At 40.5% G+C, this 27,102-nt stretch overlaps 2 protein-coding genes across 2 annotated transcripts; one reads left to right on the top strand and one right to left on the bottom strand.

The window, feature by feature from the left end:
* Positions 1–991: 991 nt before the first annotated feature.
* On the top strand, positions 992–25,676 carry LOC129597752 (unconventional myosin-XV-like). The gene is given in 56 exon segments (XM_055495419.1): positions 992–1,643; positions 3,708–3,827; positions 3,912–4,075; positions 4,297–4,360; positions 4,486–4,601; positions 4,810–4,884; positions 5,014–5,217; positions 5,282–5,345; positions 5,411–5,524; positions 5,688–5,966; positions 6,411–6,469; positions 6,616–6,742; positions 6,837–7,019; positions 7,183–7,227; positions 7,328–7,531; positions 7,800–7,957; positions 8,865–9,035; positions 9,982–10,055; positions 10,058–10,316; positions 11,304–11,388; positions 11,521–11,680; positions 12,048–12,181; positions 12,244–12,342; positions 12,412–12,486; positions 12,724–12,935; positions 13,093–13,335; positions 13,608–13,888; positions 14,213–14,565; positions 14,772–14,978; positions 15,052–15,214; positions 15,346–15,525; positions 16,187–16,275; positions 16,359–16,737; positions 17,000–17,685; positions 17,922–18,057; positions 18,123–18,250; positions 18,313–18,558; positions 18,712–18,762; positions 18,874–19,009; positions 20,219–20,337; positions 20,893–20,949; positions 21,286–21,452; positions 21,621–21,712; positions 21,917–21,966; positions 22,026–22,098; positions 22,166–22,242; positions 22,490–22,572; positions 22,931–23,156; positions 23,418–23,495; positions 23,573–23,669; positions 23,776–23,951; positions 24,029–24,097; positions 24,207–24,271; positions 24,336–24,525; positions 24,584–24,868; positions 25,228–25,676. Coding segments are annotated over 56 exon segments (8,577 nt in total). The 5' UTR covers positions 992–1,628; the 3' UTR covers positions 25,363–25,676.
* LOC129597754 (AN1-type zinc finger protein 1-like) lies at positions 25,672–27,102 on the bottom strand. The gene has a single exon (XM_055495420.1). The coding sequence runs from the start codon at positions 26,853–26,855 to the stop codon at positions 26,100–26,102; it is 756 nt and encodes a 251-aa protein (XP_055351395.1). The 5' UTR covers positions 26,856–27,102; the 3' UTR covers positions 25,672–26,099.

Here is a 27,102-nt window from a genome sequence, read left to right as displayed (position 1 = left end):
AAACCTAATCTAATTAAAACGTTTCTGAACCCGATCATCGTGTCTAAATAGTTACAAAGTATTACTACAAATATAAAATTTCGATGGTACGTTTTCCAGTTGATGTGTCGTTATTCAAAGAAACCCGACATCACTCTGCATGATACTGGAAAAAACCATGCTACAATATGCCCGTTTTACAGCGGATACTGATGTAGGTATCGTCTGTTGGCCGAAGACAACGTTAATTTAATTAGGGACTAATTAAACGTTTCTGAACCTGATCATCATGCCAGCTCACTCATAGGCAAGCGAGTGAATTTTTCTCCAATAAAAAATCATTTATACGGTATATGGCGGCATTGCTTCGTAAGTGCGTACGAGATTTCAGTATGTAAAACACATTCATTCGTAAACTGTCAATATTGTGAACGTAATTCTTTCCGCGGTAAAGACAAAAGTGCTCAGCTCGTTAAGGTCAATGCACATAGCGGTGCTGTTGTTTTAATGTGGTAACGACGATATACTGCAGTTAAGAGAGCCTGAAACGAATCCGCAACAGTCGCCTCAGCTCGCCTGCATCACCTTCCACGCAGATTTATTAAATATAAATCAATACCTATTAGGTATGCCAAAACTTGTACAAACAATGAAACTCAAGTCTGCACACGCGGCTGTGGAAGCGCCGCTACATTGTATGACTGTACCTAAACGTAAACCCAAGAAGTCATATTTACCGGTAACAATTGTTGGACACAGAAGGAAATCGATTAAACGCTCGTCAGAAGTCTCCTTTTTTATGCATATCAAATTTGGTTTTTTATTACTGCCATACATTCGATGACGTGCGGAGAAAATTTCCCAACAAATAACAATGTCAATCGTTTGTCCACCATTATCAGGGGAATGTAATCATATCGCTGCCGCTAACGACAATTTATTTTCCATGCGCCCGTATGTTATCAGTTGTGTGACGCTGTAATCGAATGTATGTACTCAAGATGGATTCCAATACAAGCGTCTTATGCGTATATGCTGCAAGTTCGCTCGGGGTTTACACTGCCTGTAGTATTGTGGCTGTCCACCTTGAACCACTTTTTCTCTCGTGGCTCTCAGGCATACCTGCGATGAACGTCCGCGCCCCTGTTTAAAGTACCCCGCATTTAAATACACCGATTCTTATTATTGATACGGCCTTGTTATTGTTGACGTTATAGACATTTTTCTTTTCTCCGTCGTCGTCTGTGGCTGTGGCTCGTGAGTATATGGCGCTTAGATGAAGTACCGAGAGGATTAAGATATCACGTTGAGCTATACTCCGCTATATCGTATTAGACAAGGTTCCGTTCCAGCTCGCTCGAGCAGCGGACGACGAAGACGCGCTCGTGAGTGGGCAGTGTACACTGTGCAGTACAGCGCCGTGGATGGGGATTTTACCGGCGCACATCATAATCGCTGTCTGTCCATGGCTCGGCACTTCCGGCAATACGAGAATGTGTGATATTTTCAGGATTATGCAATCGGAAATGTATATCCGATAATCGATCGCTCCGGAAATTTTTACGTTTTTGGAATTCTGCGGATTAAATTATCAGCCGGCGCCGGCTGTAAGAGGTGGACTTATTGTATTATGTGAGAATTATTTCACAATGAAATTCGTGAAGGTATGATTAGAAATTAACGGACTACTCTGCATTAAGACTTTATGACGACTTACTATAACTGTAAGGTGCAGTGCGGTATTAATGGTCTAACTGACAAAAGCATTCTTACTACAGTTAGGTACATCTATAAAATATTGGAATTTTTTCGTTGCGTATTTTATAAATGAATAACTTTAGACACACAGAATTTTTTGGCGTTACCCGCTATGATAGGACTGATCGTGAGTTGTAAATCCGTTGTTTTGTATAATAAATATGGAGGAGGTCAGAATGAAGAAACTGCAACAACTGGACTTTCTTAATTTTTCATTGCTAATTTTCTTTTTCTTATGTGCAGCCTATAAAACGAATATACCGTGAAAACAGCATTTCATTAGATTTGAATGCTTTCTGGATACTTTCAAAACGAACATGCAGATAGGTGATATTATATAAAAAAGCAGAAGCTGAAGTTAACATAGCTGGCAGCACAGGTGTACGTATTTTAACAACTGCAATGCCTCTATACCGGCATGTTGTGACACTGAATGTTGATTGAAATCGTAATTTATTAGAACTTAGAAGTGTTTATGATAATATTAGGAGCGACCACTTCCCGTAAAAAATTTAGCCAGTGAAGGAGTTGGTTCGAATATTACCAAAAGAATGTTGGAACTTTTGCAGCAATATTAAGTTTAATCATTTGACTGGCTTCTGTAATGCTAAAAACTGGCATTCTTCTTCCTGATTCAAGAATCATGTAATTTGATAAGGAACAAGTAAATATTTAAGGAAGCGAGATAACTTATTAATACAGGAGAGTTGAGGACAGAATCTGCAGTACGCAATTGCAGTTTCAGGAAAACAATGAATCTCTGAATCAATTAAAATGGTTTGATTTTGTAACTTTTTGTTGGCAATTTAGGTGCAGTTATATAACAAGAAAGTCCAAAGTCAAGCAATGGCAGGTTCGCAATTTAATTTTTCTGTCAAAATTGAGGCTATATATAGTCTCTCTCAAGTGATGAGTATTAAAGGCGGTACTTATTGTTAATTGTTTCTTGGCCACTTCTAACCATAAGTGTGAACAATACGTATAGAACACTAAAAATTCCAAAATTCTTTAGAAACTGGTTAATAAAATAGTATTTTTTAAAAAAAATTATTCAAATATAAAAAAGTTTTTTCTAAAATCAAAAGACATTAGTTATGACAGTTAAACTTCATTAAATTAAGAAACCTATTAACGACGATTAAGCGCCATTACGTTAACCTTTGATTTTTAATGCTGGATAAGTGAATGCAGTATGCGAAAGGTCGATATGATCCAAGTTCATCATCATCCAACATACACTCCATATAATCCAACAGATGGTGTCAGAGCTTTCGTTGAGCGTCAACAAAAATTATTTTCATTTTTGTGTTGTTACTTTTGTTCGTTGTAAACGTAATCTAGTTCAATCCCAATTGGTATTTCCTTACCACTAGTTGGAGGCATCCTGCATGGTTGAATTTGGATGTATAAATACGTCTGTGCATGTTTGCACCACCATGCGTAATGCACATTACAAGCGTCTGCATCGCATGAGATGTGGCCCTAAAAGTTACAAACAGTGCCACAGTGCTAACGCTTTGTATTATACCGCCCATAATTCATTGACACTTTTTTACAACCACGAAAAACTCTGATACAAATAAATGATTTCAGAAAAACACGGCAGGACGATATGCATGAAATCATAACAGTTACAGTGACATTGACCATCAAAATACTTGTGTGCAATATTTACCACCAAGTGACCGACTGTAATAAAGGCTATAATGTTAACTCGCATACAGATAGTTAATAGCTGACAAATTTTTGTACGTGCACTTCTATCTACTGCATCTTGTGGATTCGCAATTCCTTGGAGTTGCCTGTTCCTGTTCGCATATCGAAAACATTTTATCTGCATTAACAAAAAATTGTATGTGCGAATTCATATTACTTTTCTCCGATCCAGTATTTAATTCGTTTAGAAAAAATTTAACTGCTACTTAAGCCACATTTTTTAACGAATGTACAGTATATGCATATCTTTTCAGGGAGAGCTGGTGTGGTTTGACGTCGGCGGCGGTCAAGAGCCGGGCGTCATCGTGGACGTGTCCACTACGAAGAAACACGTTACCGTACAGCAGACAAATGCCGTAACACCCGGTGGAATGGTATGTACACTTTTTGCGTCGGACAAAATTGCAAATGTTCTGAAACTCTACGGGCGCGAAAGTCATTGGATGGGGTTTTTTTAGCGGAAAACCTTCCAGATAGAAGACATGTCCAGAATTAGACACCGTGCGGTGCATTCGGGACGGTCGAACAGCAACAACGATGCCGCATCCAGCGGGCGCATTGCTCCCGGACACCGGACGTGGTTCGACGAGGAAGCCGGAATTAACGACATGATCCAACTTAGGTAAACTTGAACTTATTCGTAAGCAGCCATGCTATTTTGCCCTTTTATTTAAAGCAAATGCATATATATATACTAATTTATAATTTGTATATGCGAATATTTTAGAACACTTATAATATTTTAACAAGCAAGCAAGACATTGAGTTTTAATTGAACTTTATTTATACACAATTGACCTTTATTTATACACGTGGATGATGTGATCAACCACTCTTCTGCAGTGAGCTGAGTGAGGAAAGCATTTTGCAAAATTTGCGGATTCGTTTCACAAGAAACATTATTTACGTAAGTTCATTTGCATACTTGTTACGTATCCACAGTGCGAATAATTGTGAGCGCTTGCATAAACAGCATAATTTAATCTCGCAAAATTAGCTATCTGTATTATAATTTTACTTGTTTCCGCACAGACATCAATCGGGAGCATCCTTGTAGCTGTCAATCCATACAAAATGTTCCCCGATTTGTACAGTCTGGATACAGTTAAAGCCTATGAAAATGTGCCAAATTTGATTGATCTTCCGCCGTAAGTGCCCTAAAACGCATAGTACAATATACAGATATTACGTTTATATTACATACACAAACGCATATTTCAACGTATAAATTATTAAAACTGTGATACGTTATGCTTTGATCACCGTTTTCATTTACGTTTCCATTGCCAGCTTGACCCATGTAAATATGAGCATAGAACTATACTACAATTCCGAAAAACTGTGTTGCGTTTTTAGCCACTTGTTTGCCATTGGAAGCGCGGCGTTTCACCAGATCGTCAGAGAACAAGAAGACCAAGTGATCATAATCAGGTATATAAGTGCACTTGTTACGAACAAGGGCAACTTCTTGTTGCGTTCGTAACTATTTCTTCCACGCTGTAAAATCAGTACGTAAGAAACCTGTTAATTTGCATTTGTGAATATACTGTATTCATTTAGTGGTGAAAGTGGCGCCGGAAAAACCGAAAGTACGAAGTTGATCATGCGCTACCTGGCCGCGGTTAACAAATCGGCGAGCAATTTGGTTACGGAACAGATATTAGAAGCCAACCCGCTGCTCGAATCATTCGGGAATGCGAAAACCATTCGCAACGATAATTCCAGTCGTTTCGGCAAATATCTGTCCATTTTCTTTAGCAAAGAGTACGTGTGCTAAAGACTTCCCGGCATCTTTCGTTTCTCTATAATGCTCTGATGTCGTGTGTAGAGGAACAATAACCGGCGCCAAAATTACCGAATATTTGTTGGAGAAAAGTCGAATCTGCACGCACGTAAGTTTGATAGACAAGCCACATAGGTGCATGGGTTTCCGTTGTGCAAAAACTATTTACAACAGGGAGAAGACGAAAGGAACTATCATGTTTTTTATGAGCTATTGGCTGGCCTGAACAAAGAAGAAAAGTCTGCTTACGGACTTCAAGAAGAAAAAAATTATTACTACCTGAACCAGGTAAGTAAGAGTGATCATTACTAATTTTTAATGATTTATCCAAAACAAATATTAGCATGTTGCGTTATATTTTTTGGAAGCGTAAACAAACGATTCTTATATTGCTCAAGAAGCTGCGCTGCACTTGATCCGCTATACATACAAGGTCACCATCTGATGCTAGGGCGGCGACCACAAAATGACAACAAAAAACGATGCCCACGACTTCCAGGCGCTCAAATCGGCCATGCAAGTGCTGAATTTCAGTCAAACCGAATGTGATACCATGTGGAAGTTATTAGCTGCGGTACTGCATTTTGGCAATATTCGCTTCAAAGCCAAGCAGGTGGAATATCAAGCGGAAGGGGTAGTTGTGGAGCGCGACTCGGAAATTCGGTGGATTGCGCATTTGCTGCAGATTCCGGACACCGGCATCACTTCCGCTCTAACCAGCCGCACAACGGTACAAAGTTAAATTCTAGTCTACTTAAAAGTTAATCCACACACTTCTGAATTTTTCTTTTTCTGTTATTGTTATTATTCATAAGGAGCAGATAGCCCACTTCCGGCTAGTTTGACATTCTCGCGCGGATTTTAAATATGGCAGCAGAAAGAAGGCAGTTTTTAAAAAAAAACCTAAGATAATAAAAAAACTCAGTAAGTAAAGTTAATGCTAAAGGATGTCCTTAGGTACCTTTATATGCATATTCCGTGCTGACCTCGCAAAAAACAGGTCTTCTTAAGGTACAGATAGTAACTGAAAAATTAGATGACACTGTTTGATACACAAATTGGAGAAATAATTACAGAGTATTTGTTAATTCAGGGACCATAATATATATGCTGCATGCAAGCTTGTTATGGAATGTTTTCGGCAAACAAAAATAAATTGTAGTGTAATTTGTAGGAAGCACGGAACGAGAGACTGTTAACGCCACTCAACCGTGACCAGGCCTTCGACGCGAGGTATTTACCAACATCGCTTATCTTGAGTACTTGTACAGACCTGATGATGTAATTTTGTTGTTAACATGTCAGTTGACGCGGAGCGACAAGATGGTTCGAGAAACTATGTTTTACAGTTGTTGAATTTTATATTTTATGTATTTTAGAGATGCCATCGCCAAAGCATTGTATTCACGATTATTTACGTGGCTGGTGGATCGAATTAATTATATTGTTGCTCAAAACCAAAACCGTACTACATCTATTGCACTTCTTGATATTTTTGGCTTCGAAGTAAGTACTTTAACGTTTTGAGTGAGCACTTTGATATGTTCGCTCTACAGATGCTGCACGCCGAACATATATGCTAACGCACTTGTCTTTTCAGGATTTTAAAGAAAACAGTTTCGAGCAGCTCTGCATTAATTATGCAAATGAAACCCTACAATTTTACTTTAATCAACACATTTTCAAACTGGAACAACAAGAATATGCTAAGGAGAAAATTATATGGCAGCAAATCGAATTCGCGGACAATCAACCGGTTTTGGATCTTATTGCTAAAAAGCCGGTAATTAACCCGAAATCCATCCTGTCGTAATTGTAATGAAGCAGTGCAAAGGTGGAAAAAAATCTCTCATCAATCACGGATGAGCATTACAAATATACTTAAGAAAAGTTTTAATCACAAAAATTTTTGTAGCTTAATAGCTGAAAAAACAATGCTGTTTTAGGTGGGAATTTTGCATTTGCTCGATGATGAGAGCAGCTTTCCAAAGGTAACTTTTGATGGGCATTCATTTTAAATTAACCATCCGTTTTCCGTTGGTTGTTTTATTTAATAATTTTTGTATTTAAATTTGCATCTGATTATGGTAGGCGACTGATCAATCATTTCTGGAGAAATGTCACTACAACCATGGAACAAATGCACTGTACCAACGACCTAGAACTCTCCATCCATCATTCGCTATTAAGCATTACGCCGGTCAAGTGTCTTACAATGTTAACGGATTTCTCGACAAAAATCGAGACACACTTCGTGCGGATGTTATTGAGCTGTTTATCGGTAGCGGTCTGCAGGTAATAATACTGGCGAAAATGATTTAATTACACCAACCAAACGGATTTTATTTTCTACGAGTACATTCGCTTTAATACAAGATTATTAATCGGAACGCTGTAAATTTTTGCATTGCATTATTATTCTTGCATTGCATTATTATTTTTGCATTGCATTTTGAGTGCTCCAAAAAATATGGGATAATATGAAGGTTTAAATATATAAACTAAACTAGAAAAAATCAGTGCAGAAACGGTACACTACTAAACCAATTTTATTATTTTATAGCTTGTGTCAAAGATGTTCCAGGAATGGAAAGACAGTTCCGATTTTGTCAAGACTGTCAAACGAGGCGCCGGTCGGTTCGTAACAATGAAACCGCGAACACCAACCGTTTCCGCCCGATTCCAGGAATCGCTGCTTTTGCTTGTTGAAAACATGTCGAAGTGAGTTTTCTATCATTCGAAGTAATAGTTTGAATTGAACTGAATATTGGCAGTGGCACAACATCGTCGCAGGTACGAATGGGCTTTAAGAGTACGTAGGGATTTTGATTATTTTCGATAGTTCCCGCAAAAAATGGCTTGCAGAAGTTTTGATAAAGTGTTTAAGTTACCAGATTAATAGCCAATTAGCCAATAGTAGATGGTCTAACATTTTGAATTTCAATAATGAAAACTGACTCAATGAACCAAAGATTTGCAAAGTAAAATCAATGTGGGCGTTAAGTACTGTATTGCGGCAACTAAGTAATGTAGTACATAATTTCCGTAATGTAGTACAATTAACGCCCACACTGATTTTACTTTGTAAATCATTTGTTCATTGAGTCACATATTATACAAATTTCATTACTCTCGTACATAAGCTGGCGAAGTGCAGTACGATTTAGAAATATCTTCAATTTGAGCACGATATTGCAGCTGTTATTATGCAGCAAAACTTTTTGCACTTTTCATGCTGATATTATGTGAATGAAAGGAAAATGTTATAAATGCCTTGGGGGAAAAACAGATCGTGAACCAGTTCGTTTCTCACAGTAGAGAGTGTGTTCAGCACGAGATACGCTACCTGCATTTACAGAAGCACTCAGACAAAATTACTTGTTCATTATCGCCGTCGCTTCAGTTAGTATAGTGCCTATTGTACTGAAAGGGCCAGACAAAATGTGGTCTGGCCGAAAGAATTAGTTTACTTCGGAATATTTCGAACTGCTAATTGTCTGCAAAATCGCGATAACCGTATGAAGGATTTCGCTAATAACACTGGGGGAATACTATCCATAATTCGAAATTAAATTTATCCAGTATCGATATATGCTGTATATTACGGACAATATGGATATTTTAATAGATGCCGACCACATTTTATCCGCTGCATAAAACCTAATAACAATAAGGCGCCGATGGTTTTTGAGAGTCCTATTGTGCTCGATCAGCTGAAATATACCGGGATGTTGGAAACAATTCGGATTCGTATGCTGGGATATCCCGTGCGGATTAAATATACGCATTTCGTCAAACAGTAAGTGCCTCATCATAAATCATAACACTTGCAGTATTGTTTCCTTATTGTAAGTCAGACCAACGAAATACCCGGTATTTGTTAATTAATTGTCAAGATATATGTTCGATTTCATTTGATTGCCGCACTACTTTCGGTTTTATTCACTTTCCCTATTGGCCTAAATTTCCGATGTAGAAGGTTCTGCAGTGTGCTACTGACTACTTACTGTACCGACGAAAGCCACGGCAACAAATTATTTATGTAACAATAGCTTTTACTGCCCACATTACTTAAAGTTGTTCCCAAAAACATCGTTTTTTCCTTTACAAGCTGCGCTGTAATGACTATCGATAAAAGATTATTATTAACTACCGTTTGTATTTTTTACTTATAGATTTGTGCGGGGCGCGCTATTAACTTATTCAGAAGGTTAACAAAACAATATGTGATTGTGATGCAGATCGTTTATTTATTCAACCTTACACGAAGTTTTAAAAAACAATTGAAAATCATTGTTGCTTCCAGTGACATATTTTGCTTCTCAAATTTACTCATTGCATATGGAAGTAGTGTGTGAAAAACTTGTTGCTGTACTACAAATGATTCTTGTGGTATTTAACTTCCGGTGAATGTGGTCGGTCATGCGCGAAAACCGTTCTCATGCCGTATAATCATTCGCAGCAGCGAAAGTTAAAGTAAAAGCGCTTAGTAAAAGCGCCAGAGTCAAGCGTACGTAGACGGTAGTCTGGAATTACAAATTTGTACACTTTGGAGTGCTAAGCGAAGAGCACCGCCAACAAGGGCCGTATTCCTGCATGCATGTTCATAAAAATCTCACCATCCTAACTATGCAACACAATCGCGGCATTTCTGTTTCCGAACAATAAATCTTTTTATATATATTAATTTAATTTTTTATCTCGTGGATATTTTGGCCTTGTTAGAGAAATCTAACTTTTTGCAGATACCGATGTCTTTTACGCGGCAAGCGGATTCCTACGGCATTAGCGGCAAAAGATGCGTGCCAGATGATTTTTGACGCTTTTTTGAGCGGCATGGTGAATCGCAACCAAAGGGCATTAAGAGCCGCTCTTTGCCTGGATACCAGTTAGGAGAATCAAAAGTGTTTATTCGGGAATCCCTGCACAGTAAACTCGAAGCGCAACGCGGTCTGGTGACGGAGGAAGCGGCAGTTATCATTCAAAAGCATGTTCGAGGATATATGCAGCGCAAGAAATACCGAGAGACAAAGCGCGCAGCCGCAAAAATTAAAGCTGTTTTACGAGGGAATTACCAAAGGTTCGACAATTACGCTCTAAAATTAAACGCCTTCCGGGTGGTACTTTTTTACAAATCACGGTAATCTTACTAATCTAATTTTTATAATTTTTCTATATAAAAAAAACTTATTTTTACAATAATCTGCACAAAGTGCAATTTTTTTACCATTACACAATTAATTATACATAGAATTATGCACAGGAGTGCATCAAAATATAGTTGCAACTGCTACCGGCCAAAAACGCGCAAAAGAGTTTTTTAGGCAGCGGCATATAATATTGCAACTGCTACCGGCCAAAAACGCGCAAAAGAGTTTTTTAGGCAGCGGCTATCTATTCAAATGCAACGGGGAAACGCGATATGCGTGATGGGTACAATCCCCGAACAGGATAGCATCGAAGAAGTGTTTTTATTATAAATTATATTCTGCTTTGGTACTCAGTTTTGTACTAGCACTGTGATACTTATTAAAGGTCTTAATATAGTTTAGCAAGCTGGCTTTTTCCAGTTTTTTTTGGACTATGTATAATAGCTTTCAATTTGAATTTACAGAGCATTTATAGCTATTCTTCCTGCAAAGTTTTTGATCGACATAATTAGACCACTGAGATCATAATCACTGCCTCGACACAATGAACAGGAGCGATATTAATTGTCGGGTATTATTAATCGTACGTTAAATTATGGTATCGCGTAAGAACTGAGGGCTTTATTAACGGAGGGCAAAACACTATAATCATGCGGTGTTGGTCCAAACTTTTGGTATCTGTAATTCAAGTGCAAAAGTTTCCCTGAGGCCATTTTTAACTGGATAAACTTGGTAACAATTTTTGTTATTTGACGAAATCAGCGGTGCTATTGAAAGTTAACTGATTTTAGGAGAGCAAAATTTTGTCGGCTTTGGCGCGGTCAGGCGTTGGCCCATATTTTTGTGCGGCTGCACTATGACATACCAAGTTCATTGCCGTGTGCTAATTGCTAGTGATTTTTGTTTGTGCCTTGCAGGAAAAAGTATGAAAAAATTCGAAAGGGCATCGTGCGAGCACAGGCAAATATTCGGATGCGAAAACAACGGAAATCGTATCTGGAGGTAGGTGCAGTGCAAAACCGAAATACAAACAACACTGGCAGCCGATCCCAGTAAAAAGAATTAACGCAAGAATCTGTCATAAATTTTAAACCGCATAAGCAAGAAGCTTCGCACGACTACTTTTTATTACAGACCACTAACCGCACAAAAGAGTTAGGTGCGATGAACGATGTGCATCGCAGGACGGCGTGGAAAAAAGTTGAAGATCAACAGAGAGCCCACGTGGCTACGGACGGCATTAAGAATCCTGAACTGCCGGCGGAACTATCTTTCGTCTTTAACAAACTAAACGGTATTAAACTGTCGCTGTCCTATAGAGCAGTAGCAGTAAAAGAGCCGACAGCTCAAAATATCAGAAAACTTTGAGATTTGAAAGAAAGGATACAGAATATTTCCATAGTTATCTGTACATAACTTGCAAAACGTATTTTAACTGGTAACTTATAATTTATTACTTAAGCACTGTCTACAATTTCGAAAAAACATTAGTACCTGTCAGCTGACTATTTATAGTACACATATTTCAGAACTGAAGACTGTTTATCGTTTTTATGTAATTTGTCTCCGTAAAATATTCGTTTTAAAATTAATTTTGAATGATGACGATGACCACAAAGTAGGTAAAGTTTCCTAATTAGTGAGAATGAGATGTCTTGCAGAATGGCATACACCGCATACCGAACGCAACGTTGTCAAAGTGGTTGGGCACGTGCAGTCGGAAAACGAAGCTTATCCGTGGCCGAGAGATGTTGATATGCACCCTTTTTCCAAATTCTCCGGAATATACTGCAAAGTATGGTTATAACGGGATTTCTGGCTCAATTTACTAGAAATAAAATATGATGTTAATTTTAGGATCGAGTCTGGGGTGTTCGCCGAGAGCCAGTCCATGAGTCCTTTCTTACCAGTCTTAATCCTGGAGAAAGAAAAGAGGCAGTAGAAATATTCAGATTGGTAAACGGGTTAAGCCTAAGGTTAAGGTTATTTCGTTCTGTGCTTATTAAACTATGTTCGTCTTAATAGATATTGAAATTCATGTTCGATGCAAATCTTAATGAGAAACAAGAAAAGGCTCTGGCTGATTATATTGTCCTTAAGGTAAGGTCACCAATCTTTAACCGTTCTGATACGCATAGCATCACTACTAATACATGTAAAGTACATTTCCATGGATGATGCACCCAATAATTACTAAAAATGTTGTAATTTCATACAAAGAGTATTTATTTAATTTTGTTAACATGATAACGAAATTCCGAGAAGAACTGCAGCTTTAGAAGCGTGAGGTTTGTTGTGCATACATTAATGATTAACGTCTGTTGTTTTCCTGTGCAGGGCATACGAAATGAACGCCTGCGGGATGAAATATACTGCCAGTTATGTAATCAAACTTGGCCAACGGAGCTGATTGTGCGGCATTCTAACGGCAAGACCTCGCCTTCACCCGCGCCCGTCTCCAACGACAGTGTAGAACGAGCGTGGTTTTTGATGGCGCATTGTTTGGGAGCGTTTCAGCCTTCGCGTTTCATGTACAAGTACCTGTTGAAGTAAGTGAGCGATTACTTCACAACGCTACTCACCTCGTGAAAATGCTATGTAGAGTACGATTTATTCACTCAGTCTGCGAGGAAGTTCCGGATTAAGATATACCTAAATCAGGCAGGAAGAATACAGGGTTGTAGAAAATTACGTATTTTATGCTAGGTACGTGTCGGACAACGCAACGAATAACTACAAATACGCTTGTCAGTCACGGTTGCTGGAGTCGCATGAAATCACCCCGAACCTCTGCCGAGTTTATCCACCCTCCATCTTGGAAATGAAAAGTGCTAGAAAACACGGCAGGATGGCAGTAAAGACAGAATTCGTCGACGGCGAGTGTCGAATGGGTGCACTCACTTCTTGGACGACAGCGTCCGAATTCGCCAGTTTCTTATTGAATCAAAGGTTAGTGTTATTCAGTGGTTTTGTTTTTGTGGCTGTCGGGCGTGTTGAAATACTGATTAACACGGAAATAAAATATAAATAAAGATATTTTCGTATGGATGAATTGTTGTAACACTGTACACGTAAATGGTGAATTGCATTGTACGTACATAATGTACAACGCACATAGAGTTACAATCATATAAATTTGTTATATATAAATAATATAATCTGCACTGACAATGAGCACAGCGTAATGAATATTAAGTCCGGTACTGTATGTATACTTACAGAGATATCGTAGCTGATTCGCAAGGATGGACTTTGATGCTGGTCAACGAAGACGATGACGAGTTGGTTGAGTTGAATGGCAGTGATTACGTTCTGGATCTGATATCGGAAATGGAACTGGCTCCGTCTTTCCCGGCTATCAAACCCTCCTTCCTGCGATCCCGGCGGAAGACCGCCAAACGCCGACCGGAATCGGAATTGGTGGCCAGAATGGATTTCGGTCCGGAAGACGATGCCCAGTCCGAAGCCGGTAAACCTGCCAAATCCCACTCGATGGCACACGGTACGGGTTTATTCTAGAGAAGCCTTATAAAAGTAAACTGGTCTTCTCGCTAAGTTTGTAAATTAGATTTAAATTTAAAAATAGCGTAATATCCAGCATGATAAGCTAGTAAGAGTTATTGGAATATATACTGAGCAACAGACACTCAAAACACGAATTTTTCTGTTTGTTTCGCCGTTGCAAAAACACTAAAGATAAATTTGCCTATTTTATCGTACGTATCTTTCAAGTCTTTGTGTTAACTGCAAGCACAACAGAAAATGCGCACCAACCTTAACTCTGTACGCTAAGACAAATTTTATAAGCAGCAGCTTTATTTTCTAGACAATTCCCCATCCCGACCGGGACACTCTGATCAAAAATTGACCCGTCTTGGTTTGGCCAAATCGAGTAAACTTAACCAGCGCTACGAAATGGACAAACAAGATCTTGCCAAGACCAGCGCACTCAACCGGCGGTACATCTTGACGGAAGCCGATGTTGTTGTGGGTGGCAGCAATGCACCTTCGCACAATCAACAACCTGCTAAAGAACATCCAGGATTATCCAATTCGGAGCTGAACAAGCGATACCGCTCGAATCCCTCCGTGGGCAATTTTGCAATCACCGGCAACATGCCAGGGCAGTCGCCGCCGGCAACGGACTACCGGGAGCGGATGACATCCGTCAGTTCAGACGTAAGCTTTACCGGTCTACCCTACCCTCTACCCGGTCACCCTTCAATTTATTCTTCTTATTTAGAAGCAAATATTTTGCCTTAAAAAACGATATTATTTTTTTTCATGTAATAAACGTATTAGCTTAATGCAAAATGAAAGACTGGTATCTTGTACGGCAAAATTATCTTGTACGGCTGGTCAGCTTATTAATTCTGCATCTACAGACGCCCTCGTTAACATCACATCTACAACGGGTGCGAGTGCCATCGACGAACAACACGCATGACATTGACAACTACCTGGATCAAATCTTCGATCCCGTTCTGCGCACCGCCATTGAAGACGACGATGTTCCTCGTCTGGATGCCAAGAAACTGGCCGCTTCTATCAAGGGCGGTGGTTCCAAACCTGCCAAAAATGCCGCTGATATGGTGCGCATTGCGCTTATTATATACGTATTGGCATGTACCGGCCGTAACAAATTACAACTCGTCGCGTTTTCAGAAAATGCGTCAGCCGACCAGTGCCAATCCCTCTGCTCACCCTGATTACGCGTATCCTAACGGCGGTCCGCCGCTGATACCTGCTCAAATTCCGCCATACAGTATTCCCGTCAACGCCCTTGGACCGGCCGTTGCACCGCCTGTCGGATACTTTCCGCCCATAGGTACGTCGCGATGCTTGCACTTCGATTTCTCTGTACTCCCTTGTGCATGCTTTTGAGTTCTGTTTTTGCGCTGCATGTTCTCCCGTTGGCCGAATAAAATTGCATGTCTTCTTGTGTTGGCGTTTGTGCAGTAGAAAATGACGTGATGTATCCCTTTGTTCCTGCTTATCCTTCTGTTGTGAACCATCGTATTGCACGCTCGGTGGACGGTAGTGCGCATAATCGCCTGTCGGTTCATATGGCTGCATCCAACGAAAGGCAAGCTTCCAGCAGACCGGGAAGTCCTGTGCCGGCTTCTTATTCGTATCACGGTACGATCATTGTGTCAATATATGCGTTGCGCTATTCGTTTTTTCGGTTGACCTTTTGCTACGCTTAATAACTGGCGCATATTGTATTCTTGGAATGATAAATGGCTGATGCATAATAATTTGACATACAAAACCATAAGTGCTTACTTTGCTTGAAAATCGAAGCTTGCTTTATTTGCCATGAATTCACTAAATCAGGTACATAGCTTTCATGTATTATATTACTTATAGTACATGTGCTAGCAAATGAAAAAGCTAGTTGGTACAGCGTGTAAATTTGCATATTGTTGGTAATTAACCGATTGATTGGTTATCGTTGATTCGTGATCAATTACTAACAAACGCTCCGCACGTAAATCAATCTGGTACAGAAAACAAACGAGATGCTAACGAGCGAGCGAGAGATATCCCGGCAATTTTCTAGCGATGATCGCTGCATAACGGCGATACAATACCGGATTCTAATTACACGATGCGGTAAACTGTTAGCGCAATTTCCGGTTTTGCATGTCGTATAGCGTTGCAGATGGTAAATTAAACGTGTTGATCAGCTGTCCATTGTATCCATCAGGCGGTTTTTTTCTCTTGATACGTCACATGTACCCCGCGTTCCTCTCTGTGCTGCGCCGTGTGTGTGACCATTTATCGTGCTCGCTCGTAGGGTACAGTCCATTTCTCATTCCAGCTGCCGGTCCGCCCGCGGCCGTAGACCCAGTTCTTCAGCACTACTTGCAGCAGCAAAGTTACGTGGTATGTCGAATTCTTCATTACCACTATCTCATTCACACTTTTAATTACTGACAAGCTACAACTATGCCACTTTGTACGTTTAGACGCAAGTCCAACTACAACATCAGCTTAATCATGCGCTCCAGCAGAATATTGAACTGCAACAAAAACTACTGCAGACGCAACAGGAGATGATGTCCATTCATCAGCAGTCGCATGAGCATTCCGACGGTATTAGCAGTCCCGGTGGATCCCCCGATTCTTTGCCGCCGACGCCGGTCGGAAGTAACGGAGAATCGTATATGGCGTACGCTAAAACCAGTCATCCCGTTCAGCCCAGTGCGGCACATTTACGAGTGCCAGTGAGAACGACGACACCCCTACCGACGACATCTATGGTCCGGGGACATCCGGAACCTCCTTTACCACCCCGGCAGTACGAGCCGCCCCCTAAAAAACCTATGCATGCAAAGTCTCCATCAGGTAAGACGATTTACGTGCAGATCAGTTAATCTTTTGCAAAGGTCACTTGAAATAATTAACAGATTATTGTTGAACACCCTACTAATGTCGTAATGGGGATGTCCACTGGCTGGTGTTTCCGTTACTGTTTATTACTTATTTGTAAGATAGAGAAAGGGTTATGTGTTTATAGGTCGCTTACATTATTATTTATTATTTTATAAATAGTCAAGCCGGTTACTTATTGAAAGTCGTACTTAATAATGCGGATGTCCGTTGGCAGGTGTTTCCGTTGCTCCACCACCACCACCCCCTCCTCCGCCACCGCCTCCCATTCCTCCCAAACCGGCCATGTCACCGGGACCGAACCGCAACCGTGGCGTGCAGAACTTTGCCGAACAAATCGCCGGCCGCGCCAGAACAGTGCGCATCGCCAATGTCCGCTGGCCGCCTCCTGTTCCATCGCCGCCGCATGATCCGGAAGCACGCACCCCACCACCTCCGCCCCCGTCGCAACGCTTTGCGGTCACGGGTGATCACAGTGTAAGCGAGCCCGTGCGGCCACCGGAAGCGCACACTCCAAACAAGCTGCTCAACCGCCTCGATATGGCTACAATTAACCGGCTGGAAAGTGTTATCAGCGGTCAGACGGTCAAGCAGAAGAACAGCAGTGCGGCAACCAACAAAACATCACCACATACTGCAGCGGAACAAGCACGAGCTAAGTCGCCTGCGAAACTGATTGTCGACGCCAAGGGCGTGCCCTTTCCTCCACCCCCACCACCGGGAGCGGGAATGTCTAGTCCGCCCCAGCTGCCGCTTCGCAATGGGGGCGGGAAAGTGACCGGAAGTGCTCAACAGCCGGGAAAATTTCCCATCGCATCAGATGGACACCCGGTTATGGCTCAACCTCCTTCCACGTATTATGCGTACAATCGCACGCACTGGAACATGACACTACGCAAAGAGGTTAAATTTCTACACATTAAAGTGATGTTTGTAAAAATTTTTATCAAAATTTGTTTTTAAATCCATTAAAAATCTTTCAAATAAAATATAGTAAACAACTTAATTTTTATTTGAGTTGGACAGCACTCACAATCCGCAAGAGCGAACAATATTAACGCTTTTCTGCGACCTTTTTTGTCCTAATAATGAGCAGTCATACTTCTGGCTCAAATATTAATTCAGACTATTTTTTGCAGTACTTTACCCCAATGGAGAAGATTGACAATCCGTTGTCCGTCAGCCTGGTCTTTGGCCAGATCCTCCATGACACATTCCAAGATACCTGCGTTCGCATGAGTCGTGAAGAACAACAAAGAATGCGCTCTCTTTTTGGTACCATCTCAAACAGACAACTTAGCTATAGCATATTACTGAATAAATATGACTGTGATACCTAGAATCACATGGCATCACCGGTACTGAATCTGGAACATCAGCATCCCAGGTCAAGTTCACGGTTAAGAAGAATATTATCGACGCTGCTAAGGAGCTACCGCTTTATTTTTGCCGTCTATACCCTGTCGCGGTAAGAAAATAGTTTTGACTACAAAATCTAAATGCAAAAATGATGTGGAATTTTCACTGCAGCAGAGCGATAATATAAGCAGCGCTTCCTTCCGTCGTCAATATTTGGGCATCTCACACAGTGGATTACGTTTGGTCAGTCTGACAAAAGATCACCATGATCAGGAGATGTTAACAGTGCGCGAGCATCACCGATATGAAGACGTACTGGATACCAACATTCCAAAAAATTCATCTGTATACATTTCCTTTCTGAAAACTAAAGCACAGCCTGATAATGCTAGCTCATCGACATTTTACACGCACAAGGTAAATAAAAATGATATGAACAGGTAAATTTGTGACGGCATATGTTAAAAAAAACAAGAAACCAATTTCTGCAGTTTAACTACCTATGCTGGCTTGAATTATCGTTATTTTATGAAAGATAACAGTGTACGTAATTCTTTGGTGTTATTTCAGGCGAACCAGATAAAAGACTTAATTGATCAGATGTGCAGTGAAGCAGATCAGGTGTGTATATGCTCAATTGTCAATAAAATAATCTTGCTTTTTTACCTTTGTGGGAGACCTGTGACAATAAACCAACACAAACATGCCGTAATCGGCGATTTTACTGTACAGATTTCCGACAATGCTATGTCCGGCGAGTTCGTGCGAGCAGTCGCGGACTATCGCACAAAAGACCCCACCCTGCTAAGCTTCCGTCGAGGAGATATCATTCGACTTGGAAACCGCAACCAGTCTTATCTCGATAAAGGTACGTTGACGACACTTTTTCTACAAAATGTAGTAAATATCAGGCAGTACGCAAGGAACTTTGCAGAAAGGTCACCGTTCGTTAGAACGGTGACCCTAAGACTTATTGTTAGTGGTGCTTGCAGTGCCTTGTTGTGCTTACGTATCTGTTTAACTTGCGATACAATATGTAGTTGTTATAAGAAGAAATGCTAAAGTTTCTAATTACGTTAGCAGGCAGCCGCCATAAGCGGTTTAATAAATGGAAAATCTGATATGAATCTGGTTATATTTGCCATTCGCTTACTTTTTTGAAAATAATTAAACCGGTGTACTCTACCCTTATAGTGTTTTAGTTTTTGCTACTGGGCCTGTAATGTTGGAAACTGAATAGTCAGAAGTAACTGTTGAGTTCGTCTCCAGTTTTGTGCCCGGAATCAAAAGCAAACAGCCACCTTATATTCGGTGAAGCGCGCAATTAGAAACAAATTCACTAAGCGAGTACACATAGCTGCGGCAAATTTCCAGTAAGGATTTAATAAAGAATCGGTGCTTGCAAAACACTGTACATGACCCCACTTTGGGGCGAACAGTTTCAAGTGCTGCTTTTAGGCTTCATGTAGAAGATTCTATAATAACGTCCGAAGCCTAATTCCTCTGTTTACATTTTATTTACTGATCATTCGATGTTTACAAGATGTTTGTGATGTCCATCTACCTAATACCAGCCTGCCTCCGAGCCGAGTAAACACATATACATGCACATTATACGGTATGCGCTACGACAGCAATATCCTATCCGGTAGCAAATGCAGCATGCCGGTGTTGGTCGTAAAAACAGCCAATTAGGTTGTTTTATCATGTAATCAGAATGGACAAGCAGAAGCTACCAGCGCGATGAATTATTTATGATGGATTTCGTTTGCCATTTCAACGGCCATGAAACAGACCTTTAACAATTACGTGATGTTATACATTTTGTGTATACCGTGTGTAGTTTGGTGTAACTTACACCGTTTCTCACATGCATCAGATGCTGTGCAGTGTGCAGTATACCTGTGCAGTGTCATCAATCATTTTTGACAAGTTGAAGTGGTTACGGTCTTTGCAGCATCACTGAGCATCCGTAAAAAAAGGCCAAATGCCGGCTTTCAGTGCGCAGCTTGACTAGCTACAGCTCGTGTGTGGTCTGATCGTGATGACAACTGTTGCATATCTTTACGTTTTTTAGGGTGGTTGCATGGTACAATTGACAATCAGTGGGGCATATTTCCTCAGGAATACGTTGAGCCAATCGGCCGACAAGAAGCCCTAAACCTGAAATCTGGGACAACTTTGGTCAGCGCTTCGGTAAGATTCTTCTAACTAACTGCTGTTTTAATTAATATCGAAATTCGAAGCCAGATTAGTGGCCATTACTTGTAAACTGCCTCGTTTTATAATATGGGAATTGTAACTAACCGTAAGTCGGCTGAATGGTTGCAAGTTCACCAGCCTTTGAAGATATTCGTTTATGTAAAAGCTCACTTAAGTTAGCATCGAATTTGAATTGTAGTTTTTTTAATTTCATGCAACGTTTTAATGATACATGCAACATGAGCTGGCAAGTGGCAAGGATATCTGGTCAGAGCAATTGTAGTACTGGTTCAGAATAATCATTGTTTTTGCTCATTGAAAATTTTTGTTGCTCACTCTGGCCGTCTGTTTTTAAATACGAGAATGAGGGTAACAGAGAAGCCTTGAAGTAAACTTAATAACAGTAACAACTACAAAGTAATTAATTGGCTTGCAAAACTTCTTCTAGCCGCTGTAGCATAAATTACATTTTAAAAGGGCCCATCTCAAATTCATACTCATAGTGCAAATTATTCTCGTACGTCATAAGCGTAATTTTTGTCGACATAGGGGCTGCTGCAAAAGGACGGCCACCGAAAGGTGATAAACAACGACGTCAAAATGAAGGTCAGTACAGAGTTAACTGGAATAGAAATTTCGATATCTTTCTAAGCTGCCGTGTGGTGATTACCCAAGGAAAAAATAACACAACAGTAGAACGCATAGGCATATGCTATGATTTGTACCCGATGAAGTTGTTTTTCTTGGCCGCTTTGCTGCGGTCTTGTTTATATGATTAAAACAGTATGCTATGAATCTATGATTAAGTATCACCTTTTTTAAAGAGCAAAAGCGTGGCATGATGGCGGTGTTCTGATTAGACGTCATGTTGTATGTTTTGTGTTCACAAGTTTTGCGTGTTATTTACACTGAACCTGAAATTAGCTTGACAAAATTTCGTAGATTGGTATTCAGAGTTCAAATGGTCATGATTCGCCTCGCGAAACCTCCTCGTCGGCATCGTCGCAACGCTCGGACACTTCACCAACTTCTGCCAAAATCCGAGCCCACGATGGGAAGCTCTCCATGTTGGAGTTTGCATTACTTAATTTCCGGCAGTGTGTTGACAAGTAAGTGTAATGACACGGTTATAGCGTCAGATTAGCGGTGCTAGTCATCATTTTTCGACAGATTAAGTATGTAATCCATATTGTTGTTGGGCACATCTTGACCGGATAAATCAACCTGTTGCAAATCCATAACTGTCGGCTTACTTCTCATATGCAATATTCTCGTAGGTACGGAGTTGTTAATCGCGATCGGCGAGAATCCACTAGCTCGTCCATACAAGGATCAATCAAGCAGATAGAAAAACTTAAAGACGCTACTGGTTGGTATATGCATGAGTTAATGCGTTTAAAATTAAACTACAACTGCATTTTTTATCTTCAAAAGATTTTACACTAACTTTTGTAATGCATAACTGAAAAACCATTTCATATTGTGAGTACCTCAAGATTTGACTTGCATTTGTCGCGAATAATTATAATAAAAAAATATGCTGACAACTGTGTAAAAATGCGTTTGTTCTTAGGTAAAGACTGGACTTGGAAAGAGCAAGCAGAATTGGTTAAATTTTCGAAAGTAAGTGCTTCTTAATTTTAAAGCGTGTGCTGTGGTAACGTATTTCCTCCGTTTTACAGTCACCAATTCATCATTCCCTTCTGAAATTTGACGATGCAGAAATGGACAAACACGCAGTGGAAGCATTTATAGGTGAGGCGATATTCCTTCAAAAATTTTAAAAATCGAACTACTTTACTAATTTTAAAAATTTTTGCAGCTGTAATGAAGTTCATGGGAGATTATCCAATGTCAAAAAACAGCAACGAATTTGAATGCGTATACATGATACTCATGGTAAGCAACATCTTAGTTCTGCTTATGTTGCATGCAAATTAAAATTAAAATAAAAGGCCGATTTTATGTTATTGTCGACTTTGACCTAGGATCTGAAACCGAATTATGCCGGCTTTTATTTTTTGGTCATTGCAATTTGATACACGAGTGGTCCAACATAAGTAATAACAGCGGTGGTCGATCCAAAGCGGTTTCAGTGCTTTGTCATGCATGTTGTTGCGGGAAATTTATATAGATTTCTCCGTAGGTGTGCCACAGATATCCAATTCTGCGTGACGAAATCTACTGCCAAATCATAAAGCAAACAACTAACAACAAAAGCGCAAAGCCGTAGGTGTCCACTGTCCATTTCGTTTAGCAAGTGAAAATGTTGGGCAAATGCTACCCCAAGCAAACTACTGATTTTACTTTGACTTTGCTAATTTGGTAATTTTGTTTCTCATCAAAAGATAATCTTTTATAATTTGTATTGTAGATCGAGGAGCTTTTTTTAGAACGCACCTACTTTAATATTATAGGTTTTGTTGAAAGCTTACCAATGCAAGATAATACGTGATTATTTATAATTAACGGTGTTGGATTCTTAACATGTACATAAACGTTTTTGAAAAGAATCAATTATAAGCGCTTTTTGTCGACAAACAGTAACAAAGGATGTAGTTTGAGAAAGAGACAATTGTTATTGCAGTGACAGCTGTCAGCGCGGATGGCGTCTTCTGTCAATTATCGCAGCCTATTTCGACTGTAGCGAAAATCTGCGACCGTATATTTTCAAATATCTGGAAACCGCAGCATACGATAAACGTCGCCCTAATCATGGGACGGCACTGATCTGTTTGCAAAATCTTCGGAAAACGTTTAAGTTTGGAGGTCGCAAAAATGTTCCATCTCCAGAAGAAATTGTTGCCATTTCGGTACGCGTAGTACAGATACATGGTTGAGAGTTATAATAATCTAGAACACATTATAAAATATGCCTTATTTGGTTTATTTACCTGTTGATGCCCTAAATAATATGTAACTTTACGATTTAGTATATTCAGCCAGTTTACGAGAAATGTGTTCGTTATTAAGTTATCATTTTGTACGGTTTGTTTAAGTATATTAGATACTAAGTATGTTTACATACCAAAGAAGTACGCTGCGATTCATTACATAACCTCATTTGCATCCAGGCTGGTCGCAGCTCCAAGCGGCAAATCTATTTGCTGCCAGGTGGAACCGAGAAGGTGGTCAATACGAAATCGACAACCGTAAGTGACCTTGTTTAGGAAACATGAAATTTCACCGCAAACAGCTGGTGTCTTCATCAACACTTACCATTCAATAGGTTGTCGAGGACGTGATAATGGAGCTATGTCATCAATTAAAAATCGATTCGGCATCGGAAATGGATGAGTATTCGGTTTATGCGCTCCGTGACAAAGGTATACACCACGGCAACTATGTTGAGTGCGGCCCGCAATGGTCACCACTTAACCTCAATGACAATTCTATTCAGTTGTAATTAGTTGGGTTTTTTATGTGTGTCAGATGATCTATACGGTTATCCGCTACAATACGAAGACTACATACTGGATGTGACAACGGAACTATCCAAAACCGGTCAAAACTTTATACTGCTCTTCCGGCGGTCGGTGTGGTACTTTCCCTTGAGAACATCCGAACCAGCCAGCAATTCCGTCTACATCGATATGATGTTTCATCAGGTACTTACATAGTCACAGTACCGCAAGCTAAGCGCATCAACACCTAATTACTAAATACATAAATTTGGGATATTTAGATTGTGCCTGATTACCTCGATGGTTTACTTTTGGTATCGCCACCCGGAGGTTTGAACGGACAGGAAATAGTAAGAAAATACCTTCACAATATCAAGGGAATCAATTCATAATCACTAAAAACAGCAGAAAATATTAGATAGAAGCATCTTCCAAAATAAAAGTCAAAATTTTTTTCAGACTGAAATCGGGAAAATTGCTGCTATTCTGCATCGTTCAACAAACAAACTACAACCCCCGGAAACGTGAGTTCACCGTAATCATCGTACTTCGCACGAGCGCCATAAAGATTGTGTACCGTAATTACAGAAAAGAAATAAAATACCTCTTGCCGAAACCCGCCCTGGTCTTGAAAGATCCGCGTCCCACGCAGTGGTTACAGATTGTTAGTGACAGCTTCCAGTCGGCACTCAAGTATACGCCCACGGAAGCCAAAGCCGAATTCCTTAATATGCTACAACGCTGGATCCTGTTCGGCTCCAGCTTCTTCTTTGTCAACGTAAGTAAAATGACCACCACGTGGCGATTTCATCGCTTATATTATTTTCACGGTATAGCGCATTGTATCGCCGATATCGGACACCGTCAATCCGAGCAGCTCGGATCGCATGTCGGAAGTGTCACGGCGCACCGACCGGCAAATGGTGGAGAATATTCTGGCGATTAACAAAAACGGTGTCTACTTCCTGGATGTGCTGTCCCGCGAGACCATTATGCACCATCCCTTCTCGGAAATCATATCGACACGACGGATTAAGAGCAACGACAGCGGAGCACTGTATTTGGATATGAAGTGCGGCACATTGGTGTCCCAGCGGATTACTCGGATGCAAACGGATCAGGTAATTACAACTTGCAGACTACCACGCGCATTGATCTTCTGGATATACGATATGAATGAAAGCAGACGTAAAGCCTACTTTAAATTCTGCAAAGGCCGTGTTATCCATTATTACGTGCTAATTCTTGATAACACTGCATGTGTACGTTGTAGGTATGCATTTTAAATACAATGGAAGCGCCAATTAGTAATGATAAACATACATACAACTGCCGTAACAAAATTTAAAGCTATTATTTCTGATTTCTGCCAGTTTAGATTTATAACCAGATACCTCAAAACAAACTGCCGGTAGTACTCAAGCAATTTTACTTTAGACCACATGGAAAACGTGCGCTTTAATAAGATGCATTATTTTAGGCGCATGAAATCGCTCGATTGATTGGCCACTACATCCACATCGAAAATTCCCTTTTAGCCTCGAAAGTTGCTAAAACACCGATGCTGGCCGAACTGCAGGCTGTGGACAGCAGCAGGCTTGCTGAAAGTGATTAATACGCACTAAAAGGAAGGATTATCTGTGCTGCTTATGGTGAATTTCCGAATTTCAAGGGCGACAAACCCGCCATCCAAGAGACCAGGAATTTTCACGACTTCAGTAAATGACCGGTGTCCGGTACAGTTTTGTTTGTTGTACCGGAGAGTTTTAAAATGATGTTTTTTTGTTTCGATTTCATGCCACAGTGGGATGGTTCTGCAGCGCTGAAGTGATTGCGATTTGTTGTGATTCAAGTAATGCTGGCATGAAAATCATGTTTTCGATTTTTATAACTTTTACAAATTCAAGAAATAAAAAGGCTGTACAATTCGACGAATCTATTTATTTCTGACTAAAAAAACCTTGAAATAATCGGATCACAGGCCGGACGGTGCACCGGTCCCATTCGCTCGTAGGAATTTCGAAAAATTATTAGCCACGCACAGTGGTTCAAGAAACGCGCATCTCGATCGGATCGGAGATTTTCGGAAATCATAAACACATACGTATCTGTAAACAGTGCAAATCGGTTGTAAAAAAAGTTGATCAATAGCTGAATAGCAGCCTTAACAAACTTCCCGGCAAAAACTCTTCGCACTCGCTCTACGAGTGCTACAGTCAGGGTGAATTGTTTTATCGTGCGTTTATGATTTTCATCCAATCTGCTACAGTCCAGGAGCAGGAAGACATCACCCTCTTGAAAGCCCATTTCAGTAATTCACAGTGTTAATGGTGAGAACTGTGAATTTTAAAATCAGTTCGAAGTCTTCCGATACAACTCCAATGTCATGCCATCGGAGACGGCTTCCGCAACAACGGTCGAAGACAAAATTTCGAAGTCTGCATCTTTCTGACGGATCCCTGTTTCGTCATACTTCGCGTCCAACCCCAGACATCGCTTTAACCCATCCACAGCCCGTCCGACCGACCACTGTTTGTGGAGATAAACAGGCCGTGATGTTCCGTCGAGCAGAAACACCTCCACAAACACTCGCTCATCTTCCGGGATGCCTTTCTCCCCCGTAGCACTGGCTTTGAGTTTCATCCGTCGTAATTTAATGGCGGTGGGGTTTTGTGCCTTAATTGCTCTGGCGGCAGGAGGCTGAACAGGTTTGATGACGGTTTCAGGCAAATGAAACGGCACAGCGTTGGTCTTCGTCAGATGCGCCCTTGAGCCAGGGCAGTTATGGTCTTCACCATGACGATGGGGCAGGCAGAAAGTCTGCTGGCACTGCTCGCACTGGGTTCGCATGATACCCGAGTCCGCACATGTCGCAAGTGAACACGGAGGCACGGGTGGAAGGGAAGGAGATTCCTCGGCAGTGGCAACACTGACGGCGGTGCAGTTGTGAGACGAAGGCAGTCGGTGATCGAGACAAAATGTCTCATGGCATTTATCACATGGAAAGGGAAGGAAATCCAGTTTTGTGCATTGTTCCAAGAAGCAATGAGACCCCACTAGGAATTCGTTGTTGGTTGGAATCGCGGAAGGTCTTTTATTGCTAGCCATTGCACATATGACATAATATACGTATCCAAAATAACTTGGTCTCTGCAGTCCCAGTCAACAATGAGAACAATTCCGTAGCTTGAGTAATACTAAAACTAATTAAAAAATCTCAACAAATACCCGTAGAATGTAAAAGATCGTGCTGGATTAAGGATTTTCAGGTTTCAGACTGTAGCAAGGAATTCAGAAAAATAAAAATGTAAAGCAATATGGTGCATTTATAGTGCAATATTTGCGTCAGGAACGA

The sequence above is a fragment of the Paramacrobiotus metropolitanus genome, unplaced genomic scaffold (assembly GCF_019649055.1).
Source record: "Paramacrobiotus metropolitanus isolate TYO unplaced genomic scaffold, Prichtersi_v1.0 Parri_scaffold0000108, whole genome shotgun sequence".
Taxonomy (NCBI): domain Eukaryota; kingdom Metazoa; phylum Tardigrada; class Eutardigrada; order Parachela; family Macrobiotidae; genus Paramacrobiotus; species Paramacrobiotus metropolitanus.
Note: the sequence above shows the minus strand (reverse complement) of the source record. Positions and strands in the feature narration are given on the sequence as shown.

Coding starts and splice junctions, on each gene's coding strand:
- LOC129597754 (XM_055495420.1), bottom strand. CDS start 26,855: ATGGCTAGCAATAAAAGACCTTCCGCGATTCCAACCAACAACGAATTC.